Source organism: Fusarium oxysporum, chromosome 4 (assembly GCF_000149955.1).
Source record: "Fusarium oxysporum f. sp. lycopersici 4287 chromosome 4, whole genome shotgun sequence".
NCBI classification, from domain to species: domain Eukaryota; kingdom Fungi; phylum Ascomycota; class Sordariomycetes; order Hypocreales; family Nectriaceae; genus Fusarium; species Fusarium oxysporum.
This window is the reverse complement of record NC_030989.1, coordinates 2,575,530-2,595,196: the sequence shown is the minus strand read 5'-3', so window position 1 is coordinate 2,595,196 and position 19,667 is coordinate 2,575,530. Positions and strand designations below refer to the sequence as shown.

Here is a 19,667-nt window from a genome sequence, read left to right as displayed (position 1 = left end):
AAATAAGGTTTCTGTGCCTCTTTCCGACATTGATGCTTGTGGCCCTGAGGAAAAAACAAGGAGCTCGTGATAGCTTTCCCTGGCTTCAAAGTACAACAGTTTGCATTGAGTTGTTCACAAACTCACCCAGTCTCTTGCTATAACACTCTTGAGGAAAATTGCAGATAGTCCGAGATTTAATAAAAGTATGGTGATCTTTCTAATTATTCCCAGCCTAGGCCTTGGGTTTAGATACACTGTTGGATTTGATCAACTTCGGAAACCCAAGTTCCTGTTCTGATTTGCACTTGCTTTTGAAGATTGCATCGCTGTTGCCTCGAGAAGCTCTATATGTGTGTTCCTTGCCCTTCTTTCACTCTCCTTCGCCAATATCATGAGGCCAGGATTCCTCTCACGATTAGAAACTCAGCATCAACACAACACAACACAGCACAGTACAGCATAGATATCAACAAACATTACAGTACAAAATGTTCGATCTGGACATCGAACTCGACCCCTTGACCAATAGAGTCTATCTTGGAGAGTATTACAACCTCTGCTTTGTCTTCCTCACCAAACCCTCCTCGTCATTCGCCGAATTTGTTTCCGGTATATACCAGGGCCTGGAACGCCTTTCGGAACAATTCCCCTGGATCACTGGCCAAGTCAAAAATGACGGATACACAAAGCAGGAAGACAATAAATACAGGATCATCCCGTTCCAAACGGCACCGCGCTTCCAAGTCGAGAACCATCAAAAACCCTCCCAATTTGATTTTAGAAGTGTCGTAGACGAGGACTTTCCTATGGCTTGGATCAACGGGAATGATGTTCCCATACAGGAGTTTTCGCTGGACTCAGGACCCTTTCCTGTGATGGAGTTAAAGTTCATCATCGAAAAAGGCGCTTCTGTCCTCACCATCAGTGGGAATAGCAAAGTCTTCGACATGACAGGCCTATGTATGATCATTCGAATGCTGGCGAAAGCCTGTAGTCAGGAGTCATTTACATCCTTGGAGATATCGGGAATGGAAAACCACGCAGCGTTTTTTCATAATGACAACAAGATGCAAAGGCCTGACAGGATCCCTGTCAGATTTGTGCCGGATCTTCTGTTGCTTCAAACCACATCGTTTCAGGAAAGAAATATTAAATGGGCTTTATTCTCTTTCGATCAAGACGCTCTTCAGGACATAAAGGACATGAGCATGAGTAGTGACAGCCTCTCACAATACCTGGTGGATACTGATAAGGCTCTTACCGCTTTTGTATTGTGAAACATATGCTGTGCACGAGACGACCGAGTCAAACAGGGGACGACAGTGAGATGCTTTCGTACGGTCGATGCACGCGAAGCCCGAGCGGTGAACGGGGAATATATGGGGGCATTTCAACACATGACTTGCACCAGCTTTACCAACCCAAGCACTATCCCGATCGGGAGAATAGCCATGGATATCTACAATGCCTCATCTCCAGGCGTACTCAGTCAGGATGTAGCACAATACTTATGGAATAAGGGCAGAGAAGACGACAATCCAACCTTCAATTCCGACGCAATTTTTAACCCTTCGCTAGATGTTACTATAGTCTCTTGGGCTAGGATTGAATGTAGGAACCCTGACTATATGTTCCAACCCAACTGGTTTGTTTGGTGTATCAGGTTCCATGGCATCTGCCTGCATCAAAAGGTCTCGTGTATTTCATGCCCCGAAGTGCGCAGAACGAAATCACGGTGGCTGTATCGTTGCGGCAGACGGATCTGGAGAAGTTACTGGGACGTCAGAATGGAATGAAAGTGTGACGCAGATCGGAGAATTGAGTTGAATCACACGTCATCAATATCGATAGCAGTATAGACTTGCTGAACATGAGTCGAAATTAATTAACTCCAGGGCTCAAGAGGTTTATTTCCTACGACGGGGTTGACTGAGTGAATCTATAGCACACATCAATGGATGCCTAAGCTTTGCTTAGATCTCCTCATTGCCTAACTATTAGGTATAAAGATCAAAGATCCTTTCTTTAAAGTTCTTCAGCGTTAAGAGTCCCCGAGCCAGAAGGGTGTGCCTTAGGTAGGTAGCGGTGATTGGCGGCCTTGTGACACGCCAACAGTCAGCTGACCGACACCATCATTTTACAACGTCATGGTCACAACGACGCAAAAAGAATTTCAACATTGAAACAAAAGGATAAAACGGCAAAAACATACAACAGCGGGGATTCGCTGGTCGTCACCGACCCAACTACTAATCCGCCCCCTTACCAGCTTATCTATGGGAGAGCGGACGGGATCCCGAGTTCTCTGATAGGTATGGTCGTATGTACCAGACAGTCTGCTCTCAGGGATCATAGGTGAGTGACGTTACGGGAGAGATCATGGCTTAAGTTGGCTGTTGTCACCTTGAGGCGACTGTCGGATCACCACAGCCAATGGCGAGGTCATATTAGAAGAAAGAACAGCAATGCCAATGTTCGAGCTCATCGTTGAAGCTCACCTAATGAAGAAACACCTTCATCCCAAGCAACTCCTTCATCTTTTCACCCATAACACCAGGGTGCGGCACGATGATAGCTCCCGCATCTTCGAGAGCTTTACTTTTCGCCTCCGCAGTAACATCTCCGTTTCTCCAGATCGCACCGGCATGTCCCATAGCCTTTCCTTCAGGCGCTGTGCGTCCTGCTACCATCGCTATGACAGGCTTCGGTTTAGGGAATGTGCGACGGTGCTCTCTAATGAGCTCCGCGGCCTCGAGCTCTGCCTCACCCCCGATCTCTCCAATTACGATGATTCCCTTGGTTTCATCATGGCTGAAGAAGAGCTTCAGTCCATCGGCCAGGGTCGTGCCTGTTCTGTATTAATGGCGTATCAGCTCGTATGATGAGGACTTACCTGGTAGCATGTCGCCTCCCATGCCTACAACGATACTCTGTCCCAGGCCAGCCCGTGAAGTTGATCCGACAGCTTCGTAACTCAATGTACCTGATTTGGACACTATCCCAACACAGCCGCGAGTATACTGCTTGTAGGGCATGATGCCTACGCGACACTGGTTTGGGGCGATGATACCAGGACAATTGGGACCCACCAGCCGTGTCTTCGACTGTGTTCTCAAGACCTCATGAACCCGAAGCATATCGTGAACGGGTACGTGCTCTGCTACAGAGACAACAAGAGGAATCTCTGCTTCAATTGCTTCGAGAATAGCTGCAGCTGCGAATGTTGCGGGAACAAATACGGCGCTGACGTCGGGTTTGACTTCCTCCATCGCCTGGGACTGCCATTAGATTGGGCAATTGAGAGACCTAGTGAGACTCACCTCTTTGACGGTGTTGAAGACTGGAAGGTCTAGGTGTGGCTGGCCACCTTTGCCTGGAGAGACGCCTCCGACGACCTTTGTTCCATATTCTATTGTGTCTTGTGCATTTTTGGTTGCCTACGTTGTGTCAAGTCAGTGTCTGGCTTCATGACGCGTGGGGTTGAGGTGTGTGCGTACGGCTTTGCCTGTGAAGCCTACTCGATTCGCGTTCTATGATCAGTCAATCTCTCCCAAAAAAACAAAAAGTACGACACATGTATACCTTGGTATATAACTCGAGTCTGGTCTGTTATTTTGAGGTTCCGTATTGTTCTATCGTATGGACTGCTGTGCGCTGATGAGGTAGAGAAGCATTTCGCTGTCCTGAGAAGGTGTGTCGTAGAACGAACATGATGAAGAAACCGCAAACCTATCATGATGAGTGTATTTTAAGATCAATTAAATGCTTGAAGAGAAATTACACAGAAAGATCTGACCTTATGCGAGGTGCCGCTGAACAATGCAATTGTTCGTTGCTTCCGAGGTCAATTGGTGATGGATCGTGAAACTACCCCGCCATTGGAGATCCATCCCTACAATCACTGTTGCTAACCTGTAGCAAGAGATACACCAAGCAATTGGCCTCGATTGCGAGCTCTCTAATCGTATTGCAGTTGATGCCGGGGAGCCTGTCATCTGTCGAAATTGACCTGATCTCATAACATTCTCTCTATATCAATTCGAGCTTGTTGCACGACATATTGTTTCCCTAATGGGAGATTTTAGCGGAGGTTCTTCATAAACAGTGTTTACACAAAGTATAGCGGGGAACAGTTTGAGCATGTGAACCATCATTTCCTATGCAACGCAATCTCTGGACCTTTTCACTCTGGCATGTGATACTTTCTATCTCCCCTCAATGTTCTGAAGGCCTTCTACATAGCTGATTGCTGGCCATGAGGTTAAACTTTAGGCTGCTCACACAGACATATCTGAATGGCTTCAGTTCCACCAGTTCACTGGCTGCCAGGTGGGGCTCGACCAGGATGAATCCACGGCGTGACGCACAGAGTCATCTCTAAGCCACTCTTGGAAAGCGGTGAACGTTCTGAGCTTCGGAGGGCGTGGCAGAAATCGTACCCCACCGCCGAATCTTTCTTTTCGTTGATTGAAGTTTTTGCGAACGCGCCGTGCAAAACTTCCAGCAACTCCGCCCTGCAATATTAGCAGTTTCAATACTTTATATAAACGAACAATCGACAGAAAAAACGGCATCATGAAGGTTGTTCTTGTGAGCGGCGGAGTTATCTCTGGTGTCGGCAAAGGTACGCTTATCGTCGTCGCATTCTTGTTCTGAAGGGCTTGCTAATTCGTGAATCATAGGCATTATCGGTATGGCAATTGACGAGCTGTGCTGATCTTCTCAACGACTGACACCAATGTTAGCCAGTAGCGCTGGTCTTCTTCTCAAGACTCTCGGTCTTCGAGTCACGGTACGATACGACAAACATGGTCACCGAACGAGCTTTGACTAACGTTACCAGGCGATCAAAGTAAACCCCACCGACAAATCTCTCTCACCGACGATTCTAATCTTCGACTAGACCGATCCTTATATCAACACCGACGCTGGTCTTCTCAATCCTCTCGAGTATGTTGCGACTCAATCCCATGGTCGTTTCTTCCGTTAACACATCCCAGGCACGGCGAGTGCTTCGTTCTCGATGATGGCGGCGAGGTACGCTTAATACTCACCCACGAAAAACTTTGCGCTGACCCCTCAGACCGATCTCGATCTTGGAAACTACGAGCGGTATGTTCGACAACTAGACTCGGCAAAAGCTCGACCAGGGGCTTATAGTACTGCAGATACCTTGGCATCCAATTGAGCCGTGACAGCAACATCACCACTGGCAAGATCTACCAGCAGGTCATTGTACGAACTCTCACGAATTTTCGATACGCGATCGACGACCACTAATACAATTGATGTAGGAGAAGGAGCGACGAGGAGATTACTTGGGAAAGAGTATGTGTTTTGTTTGAGATTGTTGTTTTATGCGGATGCTAACGATGTTCTTAGCTGTTCAGGTACATTGCGCAGCACTACGATCTTGTAGATCCGACTAACAGCATTCGAGGTCGTTCCCCACATCACAGACGCCATTCAGAACTGGATCGAGCGCGTTGCCAAGATCCCAGTTGACGCTTCTGGCGAATCACCAGATGTTTGCATTAGTACGTTACTTATGAGCCAGATATAGCGCGACAGTCGCTAACCCACTATAGTCGAGCTTGTACGATCTCTTACCGATTTCCGATAGCCCAGAACGGCGACTGACTTAGCGACAGGGCGGAACAATTGGTGATCTCGAATCTGGTCCTTTCGTTGAGGCCCTTTCAGTATGACACCCAGACCGATCTCGAAGCCCAATACTGACAGCTATAAAGCAATTGCGACACAGACTCGGCCGCGACAACTTCCTCAGCATCAGCGTTTCCTACGTTCCTATCATCAATGGAGAGGAGAAGACAAAGCCTACTCAGCACGCCATCCGACAAGTTCGAAGCGCCGGTTTGATCCCCGATGTGGTATGTATCGCGCGATTCGATTCCAGACCTTATTTAACATGTCTAGATTGCTTGCCGTTGCGAACGAGAGCTCGACGTTGCCACCATCACAAAGATCGCCCGAAGCTGCCAAGTCGAAGATGAGCAGGTTATTGGCGTCCGCAACATGGACACCATCTACCAGGTCCCTCTCCTTCTCGAGCAGGAGGGTCTTCTTAAGCTTCTGCGCAAGGGTCTCGCCCTTGAGAAGCTCGAGGTTGCTCCTCCCATGGCCCAAAAGGGCCAAGCACTTTGGGACCTCTGGAAGAAGACCGTTGTTCCCGATCGACACCTGGAACCCGTCAACATCGTCTTGGTTGGCAAGTACGTCAGCCTTGACGACTCGTATCTCAGTGTTCACAAGGCACTTGAGCACTCTGCTATGCGATGCAAGCGCAAGCTGAACCTCATCTCCGTCGATTCCGAGCACCTCGAACCCGATATGCAGCAGAAGGACCCCCGAAAGTTCCACGAGGCTTGGGCTCATGTTGTTCGAGCTCAGGGTATCATCGTTCCCGGTGGTTTCGGTACTCGAGGTATCCGTGGTATGGTTGATGTCGCCAAGTGGGCTCGTGAGCGAAAGCTCCCCTACCTCGGCATCTGCTTGGGTATGCAAACTGCTGTCATTGAGTACGCTCGTAACGTCATGGGTCTCAAGGATGCGACATCCGAGGAGTTCTCGGCCACCGCTGAGCACAAGGTTGTCATCTTCATGCCTGAGGGTTCCAAGGAGTAAGTCAACGTCGGACGCATCCAGGAGTGATGCTAATAAATAACAGGAAAATGGGTGGTACCATGAGACTTGGTAGCCGAACAAGCCACTTCAAGCCTGGCACCGAATGGAGCAAGCTCCGAGCTTTGTACGGAGGAGCCGATGTCGTGGAGGAGCGTCACCGACATCGCTATGAGGTGAACCCTGACTACATTGAGGATCTCGAGAAGGCTGGTCTTTCCTTGACCTCAATGGATGACCAAGGTGTCCGAGTTGAGACCATTGAGTTGAAGGATCACCCCTTCTTCGTCGGGTGAGTATCATCCATCGCGCGTACCGACTATTGCTGACCGTCAACAGTCTCCAGGCTCACCCTGAGTACAAGTCCAAGACCTTGGCCCCCGCACCTTCGCGTGAGTACCCCCATGTCGCTGATCATCACCCACCATGACTGACTGTATTAGTGCTCGGTCTTGTCGCCGCCAGCTCCGGATGCCTCGACGAGATTATCGAGGCCGCTCGCGTGAAGAAGGAGGCCACCAACGGAGTCAGCGACGTGACCAATTTTTAGATGGTGCAGTTCAATGTCAGGCTTAGACTGGGATACGGTCCCACGGATTGGGGCATACGGGCTTAGATCTACGTAGGACGTGAGATAATGAGGCTTTTTAGACTGCATGGTCGGCGTTGGGTGCTTAAAAATGAACTATACCTTGGCGAAAATGATAGACATGAATTTACAGATGCTTTGTATACTGAAGTGCTCTCAATTTGAAGTTCTCAATCTCGGTGACTGATGATCAATTGGATGCCCACTCCAACACTTTTCTACTCTCGCAAATCTGCCGCTCGCCCATAAATCGACTGTGGCACACCCGTCACTGTTCTGACTTGAACGTCTTGCTAGATTTGCCTTATATGTCCTGTGCGATGCGTTGCCAATTGAACCTCGCGACGGCAAGATTGCGATCGTTTGCCGACGACACGTGACTCAGGCATGTATCAGTACCCCTCGTTGATCGCCTTGGCAACGTTCTTCAAGATCATCAAATTGTGAAATTGTGGTGTTTGTTAATTTTCATAGAAGCCTCTCTTACTGGAACGCCATGGCTCTTAGAACTAGATCCGAACTACAAAATGTTTCTTTGTTCTCGAACACGTTTAATGTACTGCTCGTCACCCAAAGTCACGCTCACTTGCTAACAGAATGACAGACTCAGATAAGATGTCTCCATATACACGAATATCAGTCACAGAAGCTCATGAAACAAGTAAGTCGAGGCTTCAACTATTAAATTTCAATGCGGAGAGCTTACGGAGTTTTATTTAGAAAGGAATACCTATTCCAATGGGTCAGCTCGTTAGATCAAAGCGAGCTGGACAGGTTATGATGCAACGTGTAGGAGGAAGTAAGCTACGAGACAGACAACTCGTTTGGTTCATCATGCTAACTCCCACTCTGAAAACCCTCACGCACTTCTAAAGCCTCAAACCCTCCGTGGTAAACGAAAGTTCTCGGAAATAACACACGAAACATGGGGAAAAGATAGAATAAAAGTGTTACTGCGCTATATCAGAGAGACTACCGGACAGAAAGACCATAGGGATCTGACAATCCCGCTCTATATGGAAAAGTTTGTGGAACATGAAGAGAAGTGGCGTCTCACTATGGCTGTTGATCGAGAGAGATATCGACCGATAATCAAGATTCGAGATACTAAGGACCCCCAGGGCCTTCCCAATGCTCTATACGAGCGTGCGTTTCAGGAAGTGTTCGAGTTCAGCCTGAGTACCGGTATCACTGAGGAGCTACTTTCCGACATAGCGCAGAGTTTTCACCTGGGCAAGGACTCAAGGGATAGCTTGAGAGAAGTCATCCGACGCCTTTTCAGTATCTTTCGGGAGAAGGACGCGCTTAATCTGGAAACAGATCTTTTGTTTCTTAAAGATGGAAAGTTTATGTGCAACAACTCGGATTTCTTCTTTGACGACGCAGCTCGGGAGCGGCAGCGAAAGCTCTTTTTCTTGAGGGATAAGAAACAGGAGATCCCAGAGGAATTGCGAGCGGAAAAGCATGGGCTGGTGTATGTTCATATGGATGGAAATATTGGGAACGTGGTTAATGGTGCGGGACTTGCGATGGCTACGAATGATGCGATTAGTCTGTATGGTGGTTCGAGTGCGAATTTTCTTGATGCTGGGGGTCAAGCGACCAAGGAGACGATGCTGCAGGCTTTCAAGATCATCATGTCTGATATGCGAGTCAAGGTGATTCTAGTCAATATCTACGGCGGTAAGTTTGTTCCTTAAAGTATTGAGTATGAACTGACAGTAGTAGGAATCACAAGATGCGATATGATCGCAGAGTCCATCATAGCAGCAGCAAGCGAGCTTGGTCCCTTGAAAGTTCCCATGGTAGTCAGATTACAGGGAACAAACTCAGAGGCTGGACTCAAGCTGGTGAGTACTTCACGTGCATGTTGTGGATAGTTGCTGAAACAGTTCTAGCTCAAAGATGCCACCTTGAATATCCACGTTGAGGCAGACTTTGGGAAAGCCGCTCAGGAGGCAGTCAGGCTGGCAGACATAGGCGCGAAAGCTGAAAGCTGAAGGTAAAGCGACAGAGTGTTCGTGAGCTGCCCGAATAGCTTGAAGAGGACAGCGAAGCGAGATAGGTATGTTCTTAGGGGTTTGGATCAAACTGGGCTGCTTCTAAGTTCTCTGTGGTGATAAAAGCTCTCAGCCACAAGTCTCAATTGCAAATAACACATCTGAGCTGCTGCTTCAACTGGGTCCTTGACATAACTTCAACGCAATTGCATGTTCTATGATTGCCAATTGGGACCTAGGGTCTATGACTATGGCTATTACTTTTATACAGGGGGAATACTATCTACTATTTGTTACTGCTGTACATGTGAAAGACACCTCATCCGAATAGAGAAACCACCGGCACAGCATGATAACTCACGCAGACGCGCGGAATTGCGACTGTCCATTACCAACCAATAAGACCGTATCTAACTAGACACTGAGTGCCGTGAACCCCTGTTCATCCTCGCGATTGACTCGATATAATAGGTCAGAATCAAGCGGGTGAATCCTTCAGGACCAGAAAGAGTATAGCATCAAATCTCCTCCGGGATATAAAACACACGTAAGCACCAGCCCACCACAAACATCAATTCTTTTCGTTTCTCGTATGAATAGGTAGACTTCAACGAGATTTCAGTGAAGTGTCAATTGTCGTGCCGCGAAAATGGCCGCCCTCAAAAGCCGTCTTGGCTTCACTAACACGACGTCCTTCGTCCTATTCTGCATCTTCGGCGGCATCCTCTTTCTCTTCTCAACTCTTCAGATTCGCCTGATGGACATTGATGGTTTCTTCTGCAAAGAGGGAGATCCGTCGTCTGTACCGGGAGAATGTTATGTATTTCAGAAGCCAGGCCTTATGCGCTCTGGCATGCTGTTACATCTGGCGACGTTCCTACCCGCAGGGGCTCTTGTATGTTTCCAGTTCATACCGGCTCTTCGAAGACCGAAGTATATCAGGTTCCATCACGTGAATGGATATGTAGTCCTGGTCCTCTCAGCATTGGGAACGGTTGCCGCATTGATTATCGAGAGTAAGGCTATGGGTGGGATATTCTCGAATAGGATTGGGACATGGACTCTTGCGACGCTGGTTACTACTGCAACGGTCAAGGGTTATGTCAGTATCAAGAACAAAGAGATTGAGAAGCATCGTGTTTGGATGCTGAGGGCCTGGTTCTGGGTGAGCCTTCCGCCAGCTAAAGACTGAAAAGCTACTCACGTGTAAAGGCAACATCAATAATTACAATGAGAGTGATCCTCATCTCTCTGGCTCATATTATAGGCCAACGTTCCAGATCGATGACTATGAGTTTGCCATGCGCAGTTATTGAGTACCTACACGAAAGTTTCCCCGGAACGAGGCAGAACCCATATCCAAGTTGTGCAGCTTATGTTTCGGGCGAGAATCTGTTGCAAGAAGCGCTTGTGACGACGAATTGGGATCTGAATGATTTGCCAGGTATAACGGCTGCTTTGAGAGTCGGATATGCTGTTGGAGGTTGGCTCGGTTTTCTTACTAATGCAATTGGGATAGAAATCTATGTAAGTTCCTTTCTGGTGTTTTTGTTATTGGAATCTGACGGCAAACTAGATATGGAAAACTGCACCTGCCCGAAAACTGAAAGTTTGGTGAAAGATTAGAGATATGGGTATGTATAGTAACTAGAAAGTATGTATATATAGCTATAAAAGTATCACAAAGTATAACTCGAAAGTAAGGTTTGGAAACATAGAATCGTTTTATTATAATACGCCGTATCTAACCCGTCCATGCATGGGCCTCTATACCTCTCTGTAGCCTTCTAATTCTTAACTTGAGCAGCAGTTTTCGTAGGTGTACCGTATATCATTTCATCGCCATTTCTCTGTGGCTCCAATCTCATAACCTCCCTGGTTGGTTCCCAATGCACAGTTCCATATCTGTACAACTCTCCAAAAGTCCCAGGACGGTATGTGATATCGTGATTCTCCTTCTTCTTGACGAGATCGCCCAAAGCTGGACGATCGCCCATTGAGTTGTGATACATCTTGTACATGTGACTCTTCTCGAGCATTTCCACCATGAAGGCTTCAGCTTCACTTCTCTTGTCGAGGTCAGGCTCGTCAAGTCGTGTGAGGAAATAGTCGGCTTGCTTCTGACCGTCTAGGTTTGTCTTGAGAGCACCGAGAATACCGTTTTCGATGCCTTCCACCATGAAGACTTTGTTCTCCCAGAACTCACGGCCGTTGAAGCCGGTGGTAACATCGACAAGGTTGCGAGTACGGTCACCGATGACCATTTGTGAGACATAGTCTGTCATAAAGTAGATCTGATTCTCATCCTCAGGATTTGCAAGACCTTCAGCGAGACCGATCTCAGCAATGAGAGGATGCTTGTGAAATCCATCGACATTCGTTCGGCCCTTCCATAGCTCTTTGTAACCCTCGTGCCAGTTCTTGATAAACTCGCAGTTCTTGCGAGCAGCGAACATGAAGTTGCCAAAGTCGCCCCATTTGGCTCTGATTTGGCCTGTAATGACCCATGCAGTCATTTCATAAGGCGTATCAGGCGATGCAATGTGATCCCAGAACAGCGTATCAAGATGAATATGGAGCATATTGCTAACATCCATCCAAACTCCGCCATGTTCATAAATAAGGGGAAGGCGAGCAAGATCCGCGGCATGTTGAGGGGTGTGCACCCCATCCATGGTTTTATTGACAAAGGCTTCCGGAAACCACTCTTTGCCAACAAACTTGAAAATGTTGTTAGGCGAGTCTTCGACGAAATCTACTAGACGGACGGTCCATGAAGGACCGAGGCGTCTGACCCAGTTGATCACTGTCCGTTGATGGCTGGGGTACATTGCGTAAAAGCCTTTGTCCCAGACTGCCCAGACATTCTTCTCCGAGGTGATGGGTTGGTATGTTTGGAGTTGAGCGATGATTTCAGAGTCGGGGCGGAGATCTAGTAGTGAAGGCTCGATTTCGCGCAGGCCTGTAGCGCACTTGGGGATTGTGAATTTGCCCATTGTTGTAAATGTAGAAGTCGGTCGGAGAGTTGATGTTCGGCTCATGTGTTAGGTCTTGAGAGAATGGAGGTGAATGGTGATGGACTTGAAGAGAATGGCGGGTTTGATGCAGTTATTATAATACTGAAGTGGGTGAATCGAGATGAGTCGACTTCTTTTTCGAGGATAGCCTCATTATCTATGACTCTCGAGCTGCAGTTGAGTGATTCTAAAGGAGAAATCTAATAGGCTGGTTGATCTCTGATTGACCTTGGCGAGATCTGAACTAACCGGAAATGGATCATTTCACGATGAATCATCCATTGACACTTTTGATTGGACATCAGTGATCGCACAAGCCACAACTGTGCTTATTTTCGTACTCGCATCTATTCCCCTGCAGGCGATAATTATTCTCAAGCCATTTGACAACCTCCGGTTCAATGGGACGCCTTTGTCTTGTCTTCCAGCTAGCAACATCACCACCGAAAGATCTATACTCTGCTAAGAGAGCTTGAACTTCAGGTACGCACTTCATCACGACTTAGCACCCATCTTGAACTCCCCTACAGGGCCGACAACATAGCAATTGCGGCTGAAGCTAGAACTAGGCTACCTAGAATCCCACTTGGAAAACAATGAGCCGCAGCAGAAACTTTCCCTGTACCAAAACCCGGAGCTTGACAGTTGCCGGTTACAGAGGGAACAGCATCGCTTCCTGCTCCGATGGCCACGATCTCCGAAGTACAGTTGGCAGCCTGAGCAATATGCACATTCTTGTTATCAAAGTCGAATACAACTAGAGGCCATTGTTAAAATTTTTCTCCGATATTATCTGCAAGAACTCACCATAAGCAGCTCTCAAGAAGCTATCCCCAAGGATCTGCTGTTTACCCTCCTCAACAGGCTCAACTCCAACTGCGCAGAGCCCTTGAGCTGTGTATATGAGCTCCCGAAGCGGAACAGTGATGGTTGTATTTTCTCCGAAGTTAAGAACGAGCCCCCCTGCATGATCTCGGAGTTTGCAGTCGACCATGTAGAACCCTAGCTCCCTATCAAGCTCGGCACCAACATCTCGGAAGATTTGCTCGGCGAGTTCTTTGTTGAGTTTGGAGAAGGTGTGGCCGCTATCTAAGTGGAAGTTGGTGTCTTTCAGAGGATAGGCCTTGGTGCTACCGTTACCTGCGTCGGCACCAATGGAGGAGATGTTGATTGTGAGCCTTCAAACGTCAGTTCATTATACAGTGAATAGGGCTGTGATATAATCACCTCGAACCGCCGTCTCGACTCTTCACGATTGGAGTCTTGTACAAGGTTCCAAAAAACCTGCCTTTGTCAAGACCACCAAAGATTAGAGAGCCTGCACGTGCAAGTGTCAGTAAATGGATACAAACCTTGCTGGCGGCATAGTGTACAGACCTTGCTTGTCATCGGCGGTACCAAGTGCGAGACTATAGACTCTGCTAGTGATAGCTCCTTGAATCGCCATAGAGTCTAAAAGAAGAGGATGTGATTCGTTGACAGCGAATGAACCGTTGAAACCTGGACCAAGACCCATGATACCAATCGGCAAACCTCGGCTATTGGAAGCGACGCCGAACATCTGGTTCCTAACCTTGATGTCTATGCAGGAGAAGTCAGTGCCATTCCCTATTTGGCTTGTCTTGACTTACCTCCGATAGTCACTGTATCTTGATAAATGTCCACCAAAGCACCATTAAGCTCATCGCCAGACCCATATCCCAACAGCTTCAAGCCAAGGGGGCCCTTACTAGAGTTCGATAGCCTATGGTCAAACCGGGGGACTTCCTCACATAACTCTTGCTGACCGAATTCAGCCGGGGCCGAGGAACAGTTTGCGTTGACCCAGAGGTCGCTTGAACCAGTATCGACTTGGACTAATGTCTTTTGTGGTGGGTTTCCAATAGCGACTAACTTCGGTTAATACATATAATAACGGCAGCAGGTTCGGGCTGGGCCTACTCTCGACTGTGTAGAGCCATTTCTCGTTGTTGATGAAGACTTCACCGAAGGAGCTGACTGATCGCGGAATGTGCCTTATGGGATACTCGATATGTCCATGACCAGATGCTTCAAAGGTCGCCGAGCATGGCAAGATAAGAATGGGAAACGCACCCAATGGGAGCGCAGTAAGGAATACAGATCGCATCTCGAGGGTTTGTGATGAGTTAGACATGTAGGAATCATAAAAAGAACAGCACAGAGGGAACTCCAGGTATTTTATATGTCAAACTCAGTGCTGAGCGCAGGTGGCCAACGCGGCGTAGACTCATAGGATCCTGTGATGAACAGAACTAACGATGAAACAAATCCTTCGATCAATCCCTCTGCAACTGAATAGAAAGATCGTCGTTTCTTGCAGTGCTAAGGTCAATATTCGAGGTTTGGTTGGTGTCGTTAAGCTCTGGCGTAATCCCCATCCTAAAATCATGCTATGCTCTGGTTGGTCAGTTCGTTTGGGCACAATGCGATGGAGGCTTAGAACAATATAGCCCTGTAGTCTGTGCGCATTCATATGATGAACTTTAGCTTTATTCATGCGTCTACTCAGCCATCTCCCTTACCTCTTCCCAATATCCCTTGTCAAAACCATACACCATCTTCACCTTCTTATTTTCAGGCCCCAACAAATGCACACGAATGGTCCTTACTCTCGCCTCCTCAGGTATATCACCACTACACTTAACCTCCCTTCCACTCCTGGCCTCTTCAAGTTCCATCACTCTTGCCCCTACTCTGGCTGACTGAGATCCATTGAATACCCCTTCTTGTACACGCTCTGCTAGCATGACTGCAATGGCTCTTCTTCGAACGGATGGATCACGGCATCGTGCGATGACTGAAACTAAGACTGATGTATACCCGAGATCGACGTGGAAATATGCCTCTGAGGGAGAATCGTTGGCCCAGTTTCTTTGAGTGTAGTTATTGTCAAGTCCGGCTGCTGTGGCGGCGTAGTTGACAATCTCGTCAAACTCAGCGGTGAAACGATCCCAAAAGCATGGGTCGCCTTGGCCGTGCAGGTACTTCGCGACGTTGATTTCCAGGTACTTTCGATGAAGCTGCAGCAGGGCGATTGCCCGTTTGTCACCGGCACTGAACGATTTGCCACTATTCCCAAGCTCAGTCAAAAGGTTATCAAATGACTGGCCCCACTGCTCGACCTTTGAAGCATGTGAGATTGTTTCGTAGATTGGCTTTCCCTTCAAACCAGGGCTGGCCTGTTCAACAAGAAGCTCCAGTATGGCTTCTCTTGCATCAGAAAGGGATGAAAATGAAGTTTCAGGAGGCGGAAGTGTATTGCTGAAAGTTTCGTAGTATGAGGACCAAAGGCCGGCATCAACGTCACCCATGAGCTGTGGAGAAGTTAGTGAAAATTGTAAAAGCTACGCAAGTACATATGGTGAAGACACACCATAAGAAGTTGGACCGCAATACGTCTGAAGCAGGCATCAGCAAGATTGAAGGTCGCTTCGACGTCAGACTTGGTATGAGAACCGTGGCCTCTGTTGGTCGAGAAAGTCTTTCTGAACTGATGGATCATCCGGCAGCCGTATCTGAAGAGACTAATAGCCGAGTCCGTCTTGCCATGAAGAAGCTTGACATGGGTTAACATAAACCAAGAAGTATGAGGGAAACAAGTTACCTCAATGCAGATGAAAATCAAACATGACAGGACAAGGATATGGCCCTGTGACGAAGTATCAGGTGATGGGTTAAGAAGCTCCCTTATGGCAAGGTTGTAATGCTTCAGTGCAGATACAGACTCAAGACTTCGCCACTGTTCATGAGTAAGATAGAGCTGATGGTAATAAGCCAAGGCAACGACAGCATGTCTTATGCAATCTGTTGACTGAGCTACTTGAAGAACCCTTCTATTCCATAAGTCATCTTCAAAGAAGGTCTGGAAGTTGACTAGGGTCTTCTCGACGAAGAACTGGAATGATTGCGCCTCGGGTTGAGTAGTATATGTGGAGATGACGGAGGTTGGGGAGGAAACGGTTGATGGTGAAGATGCAGCCGGGGGGCTAGCTGTGCTGGTTTGATAACCGTCGCATTTCCGGCCAGTAGATGTACCTGCAGTTAGCCAGTCAGTCATTGATCCATGTGTCGAGCTATGTAAAGGATATACATCTTGTACAGGCTGGACGAGCTTCGTCACATTTAACTCTGCGGACTACTCCAGTTAGGACTGCAGTTCACGCCAATGGAAAGTAGAAGACATGACGTACTCCTGCAGTTCGTAATGGTTAGTCACCTCGTTTACAAGCCATTGATAATGCACTCACTTGCAAGTGCCGCATCCGGTTTTCACTTTGGCAGTTCTAGCCCTCTGGCGTTGCCCAGGCTTCACTCTTGTCATATCAGCTCAAGATGCCCATACGAGGTTTTGTGTAGGGATGCAAGAATTTGCAGATGACAGGATGAATGAGTTGGATAAGCGGCCCTGTCGTTTAGATGTCATTCCGATCCCTGCTGGAAGGATCGCGCACTAGGCCTAATGTAATAGTGTGGAGATGGCCCAAACGAACCGGCGAATCAATGCTCAAGGTAAAGTGGCTCGTGAATGTCCTCGGATCAACTTTTGAACGAAACACAGAGAGCTTACGTGGGGTATGGCCAATGTCGAGAGAAGAGAAGCAAGAACCGACCCTCAGAGCCTGGTGTCGAGTGCATTTTGGCGTTACCGTTCCAGTTGTGCTTGTTTATCAACAGACCAATCGCAACAGTAGTGTGTCTCATATGATGTTGGCGTTTGCAAGTTGGCTAGTCCAGTTTCATTACTCGAGGAACGGGAGGCGGCGATTGGAGAGATTCTAGAGCAAGAGAGCAGAAGCAACGAACGACGTGGCAAATGACATATTTTTTATGCAGAGACGAATTGGCACATAGTTATTTGCATATCCGTCGGATGTCTCAGATCCGTCGGAGATCGATGTAACAACGGATGCGTCGGGGTAACCACGCAGCCACTCAAAATGATCTCCCAACCCAGAAAACAGCACCCTTCTCTCTCCAAGCTACCACTTCCACCAACAGAATCTGAGTAATGTCTGACATAAGAAAGGTCTCGACACCTATCATCAGCTCCAGCCTCGTTGTTGGTGGTTGCGGTTTTCTCGGGTACCATCTCGTACGACAACTTCTCCAAGATGACGAAAGCGGCGAGGTCTACGTGCTGGACCGGGATGTATCCAGAAACCGGCACGACAACGCCTCGTATTTCAAGGGGGATATCTCTGATGGTGAATTTGTGCGAGGAGTAGTGAATGACATTCGACCTAGTGTCATTTTTCACTGTGCTTCTCCGATCGCAGCATTGCCCATGAGCAGAGAGCGCGAATTTTACGCGACAAATGTCAAGGGCACTGAGGCCCTGCTTACGGTTGCGTCTGAATGCGATGCTGTTCAGGCCTTTGTCTTCACCTCTAGTGTTGACGCGTACGCCAATCCGCCTCATACAAATGCTGATGAGACATATCCTCTTTGGTCACCCAACGACAAGTCGAATGAGTACAATCGGACAAAAGCAATTGGCGATAATCTAGTTCGGGGAGCCAATGGCCCAAGACTACGTACGGTCACTCTACGACCCGGTCACGCTTATGGAGAAAGACATGTCCAAGGCATGGTTGAGGTTCTCGATATGTGCAAGAACAAGAAGCTCGTGCAGATCGGAGATGGGAAGAATCTCATGGAAGTCGTATCTGGGGAGAACAATGCGATAGCACATGTTCTCGCTGCAAAAGCTCTCCTGGACCCAAGTCGTGCATCCGGCAAAGTTGATGGAGAAGCTTTCAATGTCTCCGATGGAGCTCCAGTACCGTTCTGGCATCACACGGGAGTTATCTGGAAAACAGCCAGAGGTGAAGATGTCTTCAAGGACGTGATTGTGCTGCCTGCCTGGGTGATGATAGTAGCAGTCTTTTTAGCGGAGTGGACATTCTGGATACTCACTCTTAACACGGCTAAGCCGCCTGTTGAGCTACGAAGAGTCTCACTAGAGTATTGCGTCTACACGCATACTCACAGCATCGAAAAGGCTAGAAAGAGATTGAGCTTCAATCCTGTTTCCGATCACGATGCGGTTGTGGCGCAGTCGGCGAGATGGATGTTGAAATATCGAGAGAGCATGAAGCAGAAGTCTAGTTAATTACAAGCTATTGCCTTGAAATGCAGACTCATGGAGATGCGCTTACAGCTCTCGCCATCTAACCATGGTATAAAGGATGGATACTAGGAAGCGTATCTGTTAAACTTACCGCCCCGTTAGGGACAGAATACGCAACCAAACTCTATTCACCTCCTTGTGCTGAAATATCAACGGACAGCCCTGCTGAGCAGACACAAACTCTCAGGACCGTCCTCACCACGATAACCACTTGTGGTTGAAAAGGGAACTGGTGTTCGTGTAATAATCCATGGACCTGGACATTTCTTGGGCACAGAAGCCTTACGTGGCCAGCCAAGGCTTGTCCAATCTTTCACAGTGTCCATACAAGGTCACGATAGTAACTACCGAAGAGAATTGAAGTACTCACCGCCACGGCCTTGTAACGGTTCGTTGTTGCACCTCGGTCCGAATGAACAGTTGAAACTTGACCGGTAGTGTATCACAATTCATAAACGTTCCACCAGACTCTGGCCGTAGAATATTCTTGGAACTCGTATGATAATTAGTGGCTGGTGGATTGGTGCTACAGGATTACTGCGGCTCTGCGAATACCCAGTATCACATTGAAGAGGTCAACTGCTTCATCACGTGGAGGACCTGTGAGAAGTACAAATATCATCACACTCCCGTCCTTCATCTTCAGTCAGTCTCATCAACGCATAAAAAAGTTTCATCAACAAGACTATCAACACTATTTCAGCTTCACAAGTCTACTACTTTTCAAAATGTCTTCCCTTCCAAAGCACTTCATCATCGTCGTCAACGGCCAACACGTAACCAAGCCAGAGAATGACCGCGATGAGATCCGCCCCGCTCAAGTTGGAGAGAAACCAGCTACCTTTGAGCTTAATGAAAACCGCCTCATAAGCGGTGACTGGGCCATGGGCTGCAGCAAGCTTGAAGGCCAGGTCCCTGGTACCAGAACGCCTTCCTTGGCTGTTTTTTGGTTCAGAAGGGGCCAGGCAGAGGAGCTCTACCCTGTCTATCTCAAGGAAGGGGATAATGGGCCTCAGCTCAGGTTTGCATGTTGGTGATAGTGTGCTCTAGATTGATTGACATTTCTAACGTGGGTGTATAGGTAACCCTGTTGACGAGGAAGGCCGCCCCTTGGCTGTCCTTAACAAGCAACTTCTCTGCTATACCTCAGATAGTACGTCTTCCTGAACCCAGGAATAACCGTTGCTAATCACTTTTTACCTAGATTCCGAACCAGGTGCGACTGTTGAGATTGTGCCCAGTGAGGATTAAAGTGTCAAACTCTTCAGACGAGGGTTATAGGGCAG

At 47.9% G+C, this 19,667-nt stretch overlaps 10 protein-coding genes and 1 non-coding gene across 17 annotated transcripts; 6 read left to right on the top strand and 5 right to left on the bottom strand.

Annotated features, from left to right (window-relative positions):
• Positions 1-470: 470 nt before the first annotated feature.
• On the top strand, positions 471-1,259 carry FOXG_18657 (uncharacterized protein; the record flags this gene model as incomplete). The annotated part of the gene is made up of 1 exon (XM_018398794.1): positions 471-1,259. The coding sequence occupies one exon, from the start codon at positions 471-473 to the stop codon at positions 1,257-1,259; it is 789 nt and encodes a 262-aa protein (XP_018238187.1).
• Positions 1,260-2,187: 928 nt separating this feature from the next.
• FOXG_18656 lies at positions 2,188-2,304 on the bottom strand. Its single transcript, XR_001936369.1, has one exon. It is a non-coding gene; the product is annotated as a 5S ribosomal RNA (ribosomal RNA).
• A 48-nt stretch (positions 2,305-2,352) lies between these two features.
• On the bottom strand, positions 2,353-4,113 carry FOXG_03787 (uncharacterized protein). 2 transcript variants are annotated; one of them, XM_018381642.1, is made up of 5 exons: positions 3,565-4,113; positions 3,480-3,496; positions 3,303-3,419; positions 2,876-3,254; positions 2,353-2,830 (listed from the first exon to the last, which is right to left on the bottom strand). In XM_018381642.1, the coding sequence occupies exons 1-5, from the start codon at positions 3,716-3,718 to the stop codon at positions 2,481-2,483; spliced, it is 1,017 nt and encodes a 338-aa protein (XP_018238185.1). In that variant the 5' UTR covers positions 3,719-4,113; the 3' UTR covers positions 2,353-2,480. The 2 variants fall into 2 exon arrangements, with proteins under 2 accessions (XP_018238185.1, XP_018238186.1); XM_018381643.1 differs by having other exon boundaries at positions 3,480-4,080.
• A 341-nt stretch (positions 4,114-4,454) lies between these two features.
• On the top strand, positions 4,455-7,369 carry FOXG_03786 (CTP synthase). Of its 6 annotated transcripts, XM_018381636.1 has the most exons (18): positions 4,455-4,606; positions 4,665-4,673; positions 4,728-4,774; positions 4,826-4,834; positions 4,886-4,932; positions 4,983-5,019; positions 5,066-5,094; positions 5,151-5,217; positions 5,277-5,310; positions 5,365-5,372; positions 5,423-5,519; positions 5,571-5,578; positions 5,634-5,684; positions 5,733-5,873; positions 5,920-6,623; positions 6,671-6,916; positions 6,964-7,016; positions 7,068-7,369. In XM_018381636.1, the coding sequence occupies exons 1-18, from the start codon at positions 4,558-4,560 to the stop codon at positions 7,172-7,174; spliced, it is 1,743 nt and encodes a 580-aa protein (XP_018238179.1). In that variant the 5' UTR covers positions 4,455-4,557; the 3' UTR covers positions 7,175-7,369. The 6 variants fall into 6 exon arrangements, with proteins under 6 accessions (XP_018238179.1, XP_018238180.1, XP_018238181.1 ...); XM_018381637.1 differs by having other exon boundaries at positions 4,665-4,774; XM_018381638.1 differs by having other exon boundaries at positions 6,964-7,080.
• Positions 7,370-8,075: 706 nt separating this feature from the next.
• Positions 8,076-9,502, top strand: FOXG_03785 (uncharacterized protein). Its single transcript, XM_018381635.1, has 3 exons — positions 8,076-8,896; positions 8,942-9,063; positions 9,112-9,502. The coding sequence occupies exons 1-3, from the start codon at positions 8,230-8,232 to the stop codon at positions 9,211-9,213; spliced, it is 891 nt and encodes a 296-aa protein (XP_018238178.1). The 5' UTR covers positions 8,076-8,229; the 3' UTR covers positions 9,214-9,502.
• Positions 9,503-9,802: 300 nt separating this feature from the next.
• Positions 9,803-10,924, top strand: FOXG_03784 (uncharacterized protein). The gene is made up of 3 exons (XM_018381634.1): positions 9,803-10,378; positions 10,426-10,740; positions 10,790-10,924. The coding sequence occupies exons 1-3, from the start codon at positions 9,863-9,865 to the stop codon at positions 10,829-10,831; spliced, it is 873 nt and encodes a 290-aa protein (XP_018238177.1). The 5' UTR covers positions 9,803-9,862; the 3' UTR covers positions 10,832-10,924.
• Positions 10,918-12,399, bottom strand: FOXG_03783 (uncharacterized protein). The gene has a single exon (XM_018381633.1). It carries the CDS (start codon positions 12,252-12,254, stop codon positions 11,001-11,003), a length of 1,254 nt encoding a protein of 417 aa, XP_018238176.1. The 5' UTR covers positions 12,255-12,399; the 3' UTR covers positions 10,918-11,000.
• A 355-nt stretch (positions 12,400-12,754) lies between these two features.
• On the bottom strand, positions 12,755-14,385 carry FOXG_03782 (uncharacterized protein; the record flags this gene model as incomplete). The annotated part of the gene is made up of 6 exons (XM_018381632.1): positions 12,755-12,987; positions 13,038-13,408; positions 13,458-13,548; positions 13,608-13,811; positions 13,862-14,119; positions 14,172-14,385. The coding sequence occupies 6 exons, from the start codon at positions 14,383-14,385 to the stop codon at positions 12,755-12,757; spliced, it is 1,371 nt and encodes a 456-aa protein (XP_018238175.1).
• A 315-nt stretch (positions 14,386-14,700) lies between these two features.
• FOXG_03781 (uncharacterized protein) lies at positions 14,701-16,308 on the bottom strand (the record flags this gene model as incomplete). The annotated part of the gene is made up of 3 exons (XM_018381631.1): positions 14,701-15,565; positions 15,625-15,807; positions 15,856-16,308. 3 exons carry the CDS (start codon positions 16,306-16,308, stop codon positions 14,753-14,755), a joined length of 1,449 nt encoding a protein of 482 aa, XP_018238174.1. The 3' UTR covers positions 14,701-14,752.
• Positions 16,309-16,864: 556 nt separating this feature from the next.
• FOXG_03780 (uncharacterized protein) lies at positions 16,865-18,878 on the top strand. The gene has a single exon (XM_018381630.1). It carries the CDS (start codon positions 17,260-17,262, stop codon positions 18,361-18,363), a length of 1,104 nt encoding a protein of 367 aa, XP_018238173.1. The 5' UTR covers positions 16,865-17,259; the 3' UTR covers positions 18,364-18,878.
• A 45-nt stretch (positions 18,879-18,923) lies between these two features.
• FOXG_03779 (uncharacterized protein) lies at positions 18,924-19,632 on the top strand (the record flags this gene model as incomplete). Its single annotated transcript, XM_018381629.1, has 3 exons — positions 18,924-19,410; positions 19,463-19,534; positions 19,586-19,632. The coding sequence occupies exons 1-3, from the start codon at positions 19,110-19,112 to the stop codon at positions 19,630-19,632; spliced, it is 420 nt and encodes a 139-aa protein (XP_018238172.1). The 5' UTR covers positions 18,924-19,109.
• Between the last annotated feature and the right edge of the window lie 35 nt (positions 19,633-19,667).

Coding starts and splice junctions, on each gene's coding strand:
- FOXG_03783 (XM_018381633.1), bottom strand. CDS start 12,254: ATGAGCCGAACATCAACTCTCCGACCGACTTCTACATTTACAACAATG.
- FOXG_03787 (XM_018381642.1), bottom strand. CDS start 3,718: ATGATAGGTTTGCGGTTTCTTCATCATGTTCGTTCTACGACACACCTT. Junction 3,255..3,302: donor TCTTCAACACCGTCAAAGAG/GTGAGTCTCACT, acceptor TGGCAGTCCCAG/GCGATGGAGGAAGTCAAACC. Junction 2,831..2,875: donor GGGAGGCGACATGCTACCAG/GTAAGTCCTCAT, acceptor AATACAGAACAG/GCACGACCCTGGCCGATGGA.
- FOXG_03784 (XM_018381634.1), top strand. CDS start 9,863: ATGGCCGCCCTCAAAAGCCGTCTTGGCTTCACTAACACGACGTCCTTC. Junction 10,379..10,425: donor TGCTGAGGGCCTGGTTCTGG/GTGAGCCTTCCG, acceptor TCACGTGTAAAG/GCAACATCAATAATTACAAT. Junction 10,741..10,789: donor CAATTGGGATAGAAATCTAT/GTAAGTTCCTTT, acceptor ACGGCAAACTAG/ATATGGAAAACTGCACCTGC.
- FOXG_03785 (XM_018381635.1), top strand. CDS start 8,230: ATGGAAAAGTTTGTGGAACATGAAGAGAAGTGGCGTCTCACTATGGCT. Junction 8,897..8,941: donor TCTAGTCAATATCTACGGCG/GTAAGTTTGTTC, acceptor TGACAGTAGTAG/GAATCACAAGATGCGATATG. Junction 9,064..9,111: donor CAGAGGCTGGACTCAAGCTG/GTGAGTACTTCA, acceptor AAACAGTTCTAG/CTCAAAGATGCCACCTTGAA.
- FOXG_03780 (XM_018381630.1), top strand. CDS start 17,260: ATGTCTGACATAAGAAAGGTCTCGACACCTATCATCAGCTCCAGCCTC.
- FOXG_03786 (XM_018381636.1), top strand. CDS start 4,558: ATGAAGGTTGTTCTTGTGAGCGGCGGAGTTATCTCTGGTGTCGGCAAA. Junction 5,020..5,065: donor TTCTCGATGATGGCGGCGAG/GTACGCTTAATA, acceptor CTGACCCCTCAG/ACCGATCTCGATCTTGGAAA. Junction 5,095..5,150: donor GATCTTGGAAACTACGAGCG/GTATGTTCGACA, acceptor ATAGTACTGCAG/ATACCTTGGCATCCAATTGA.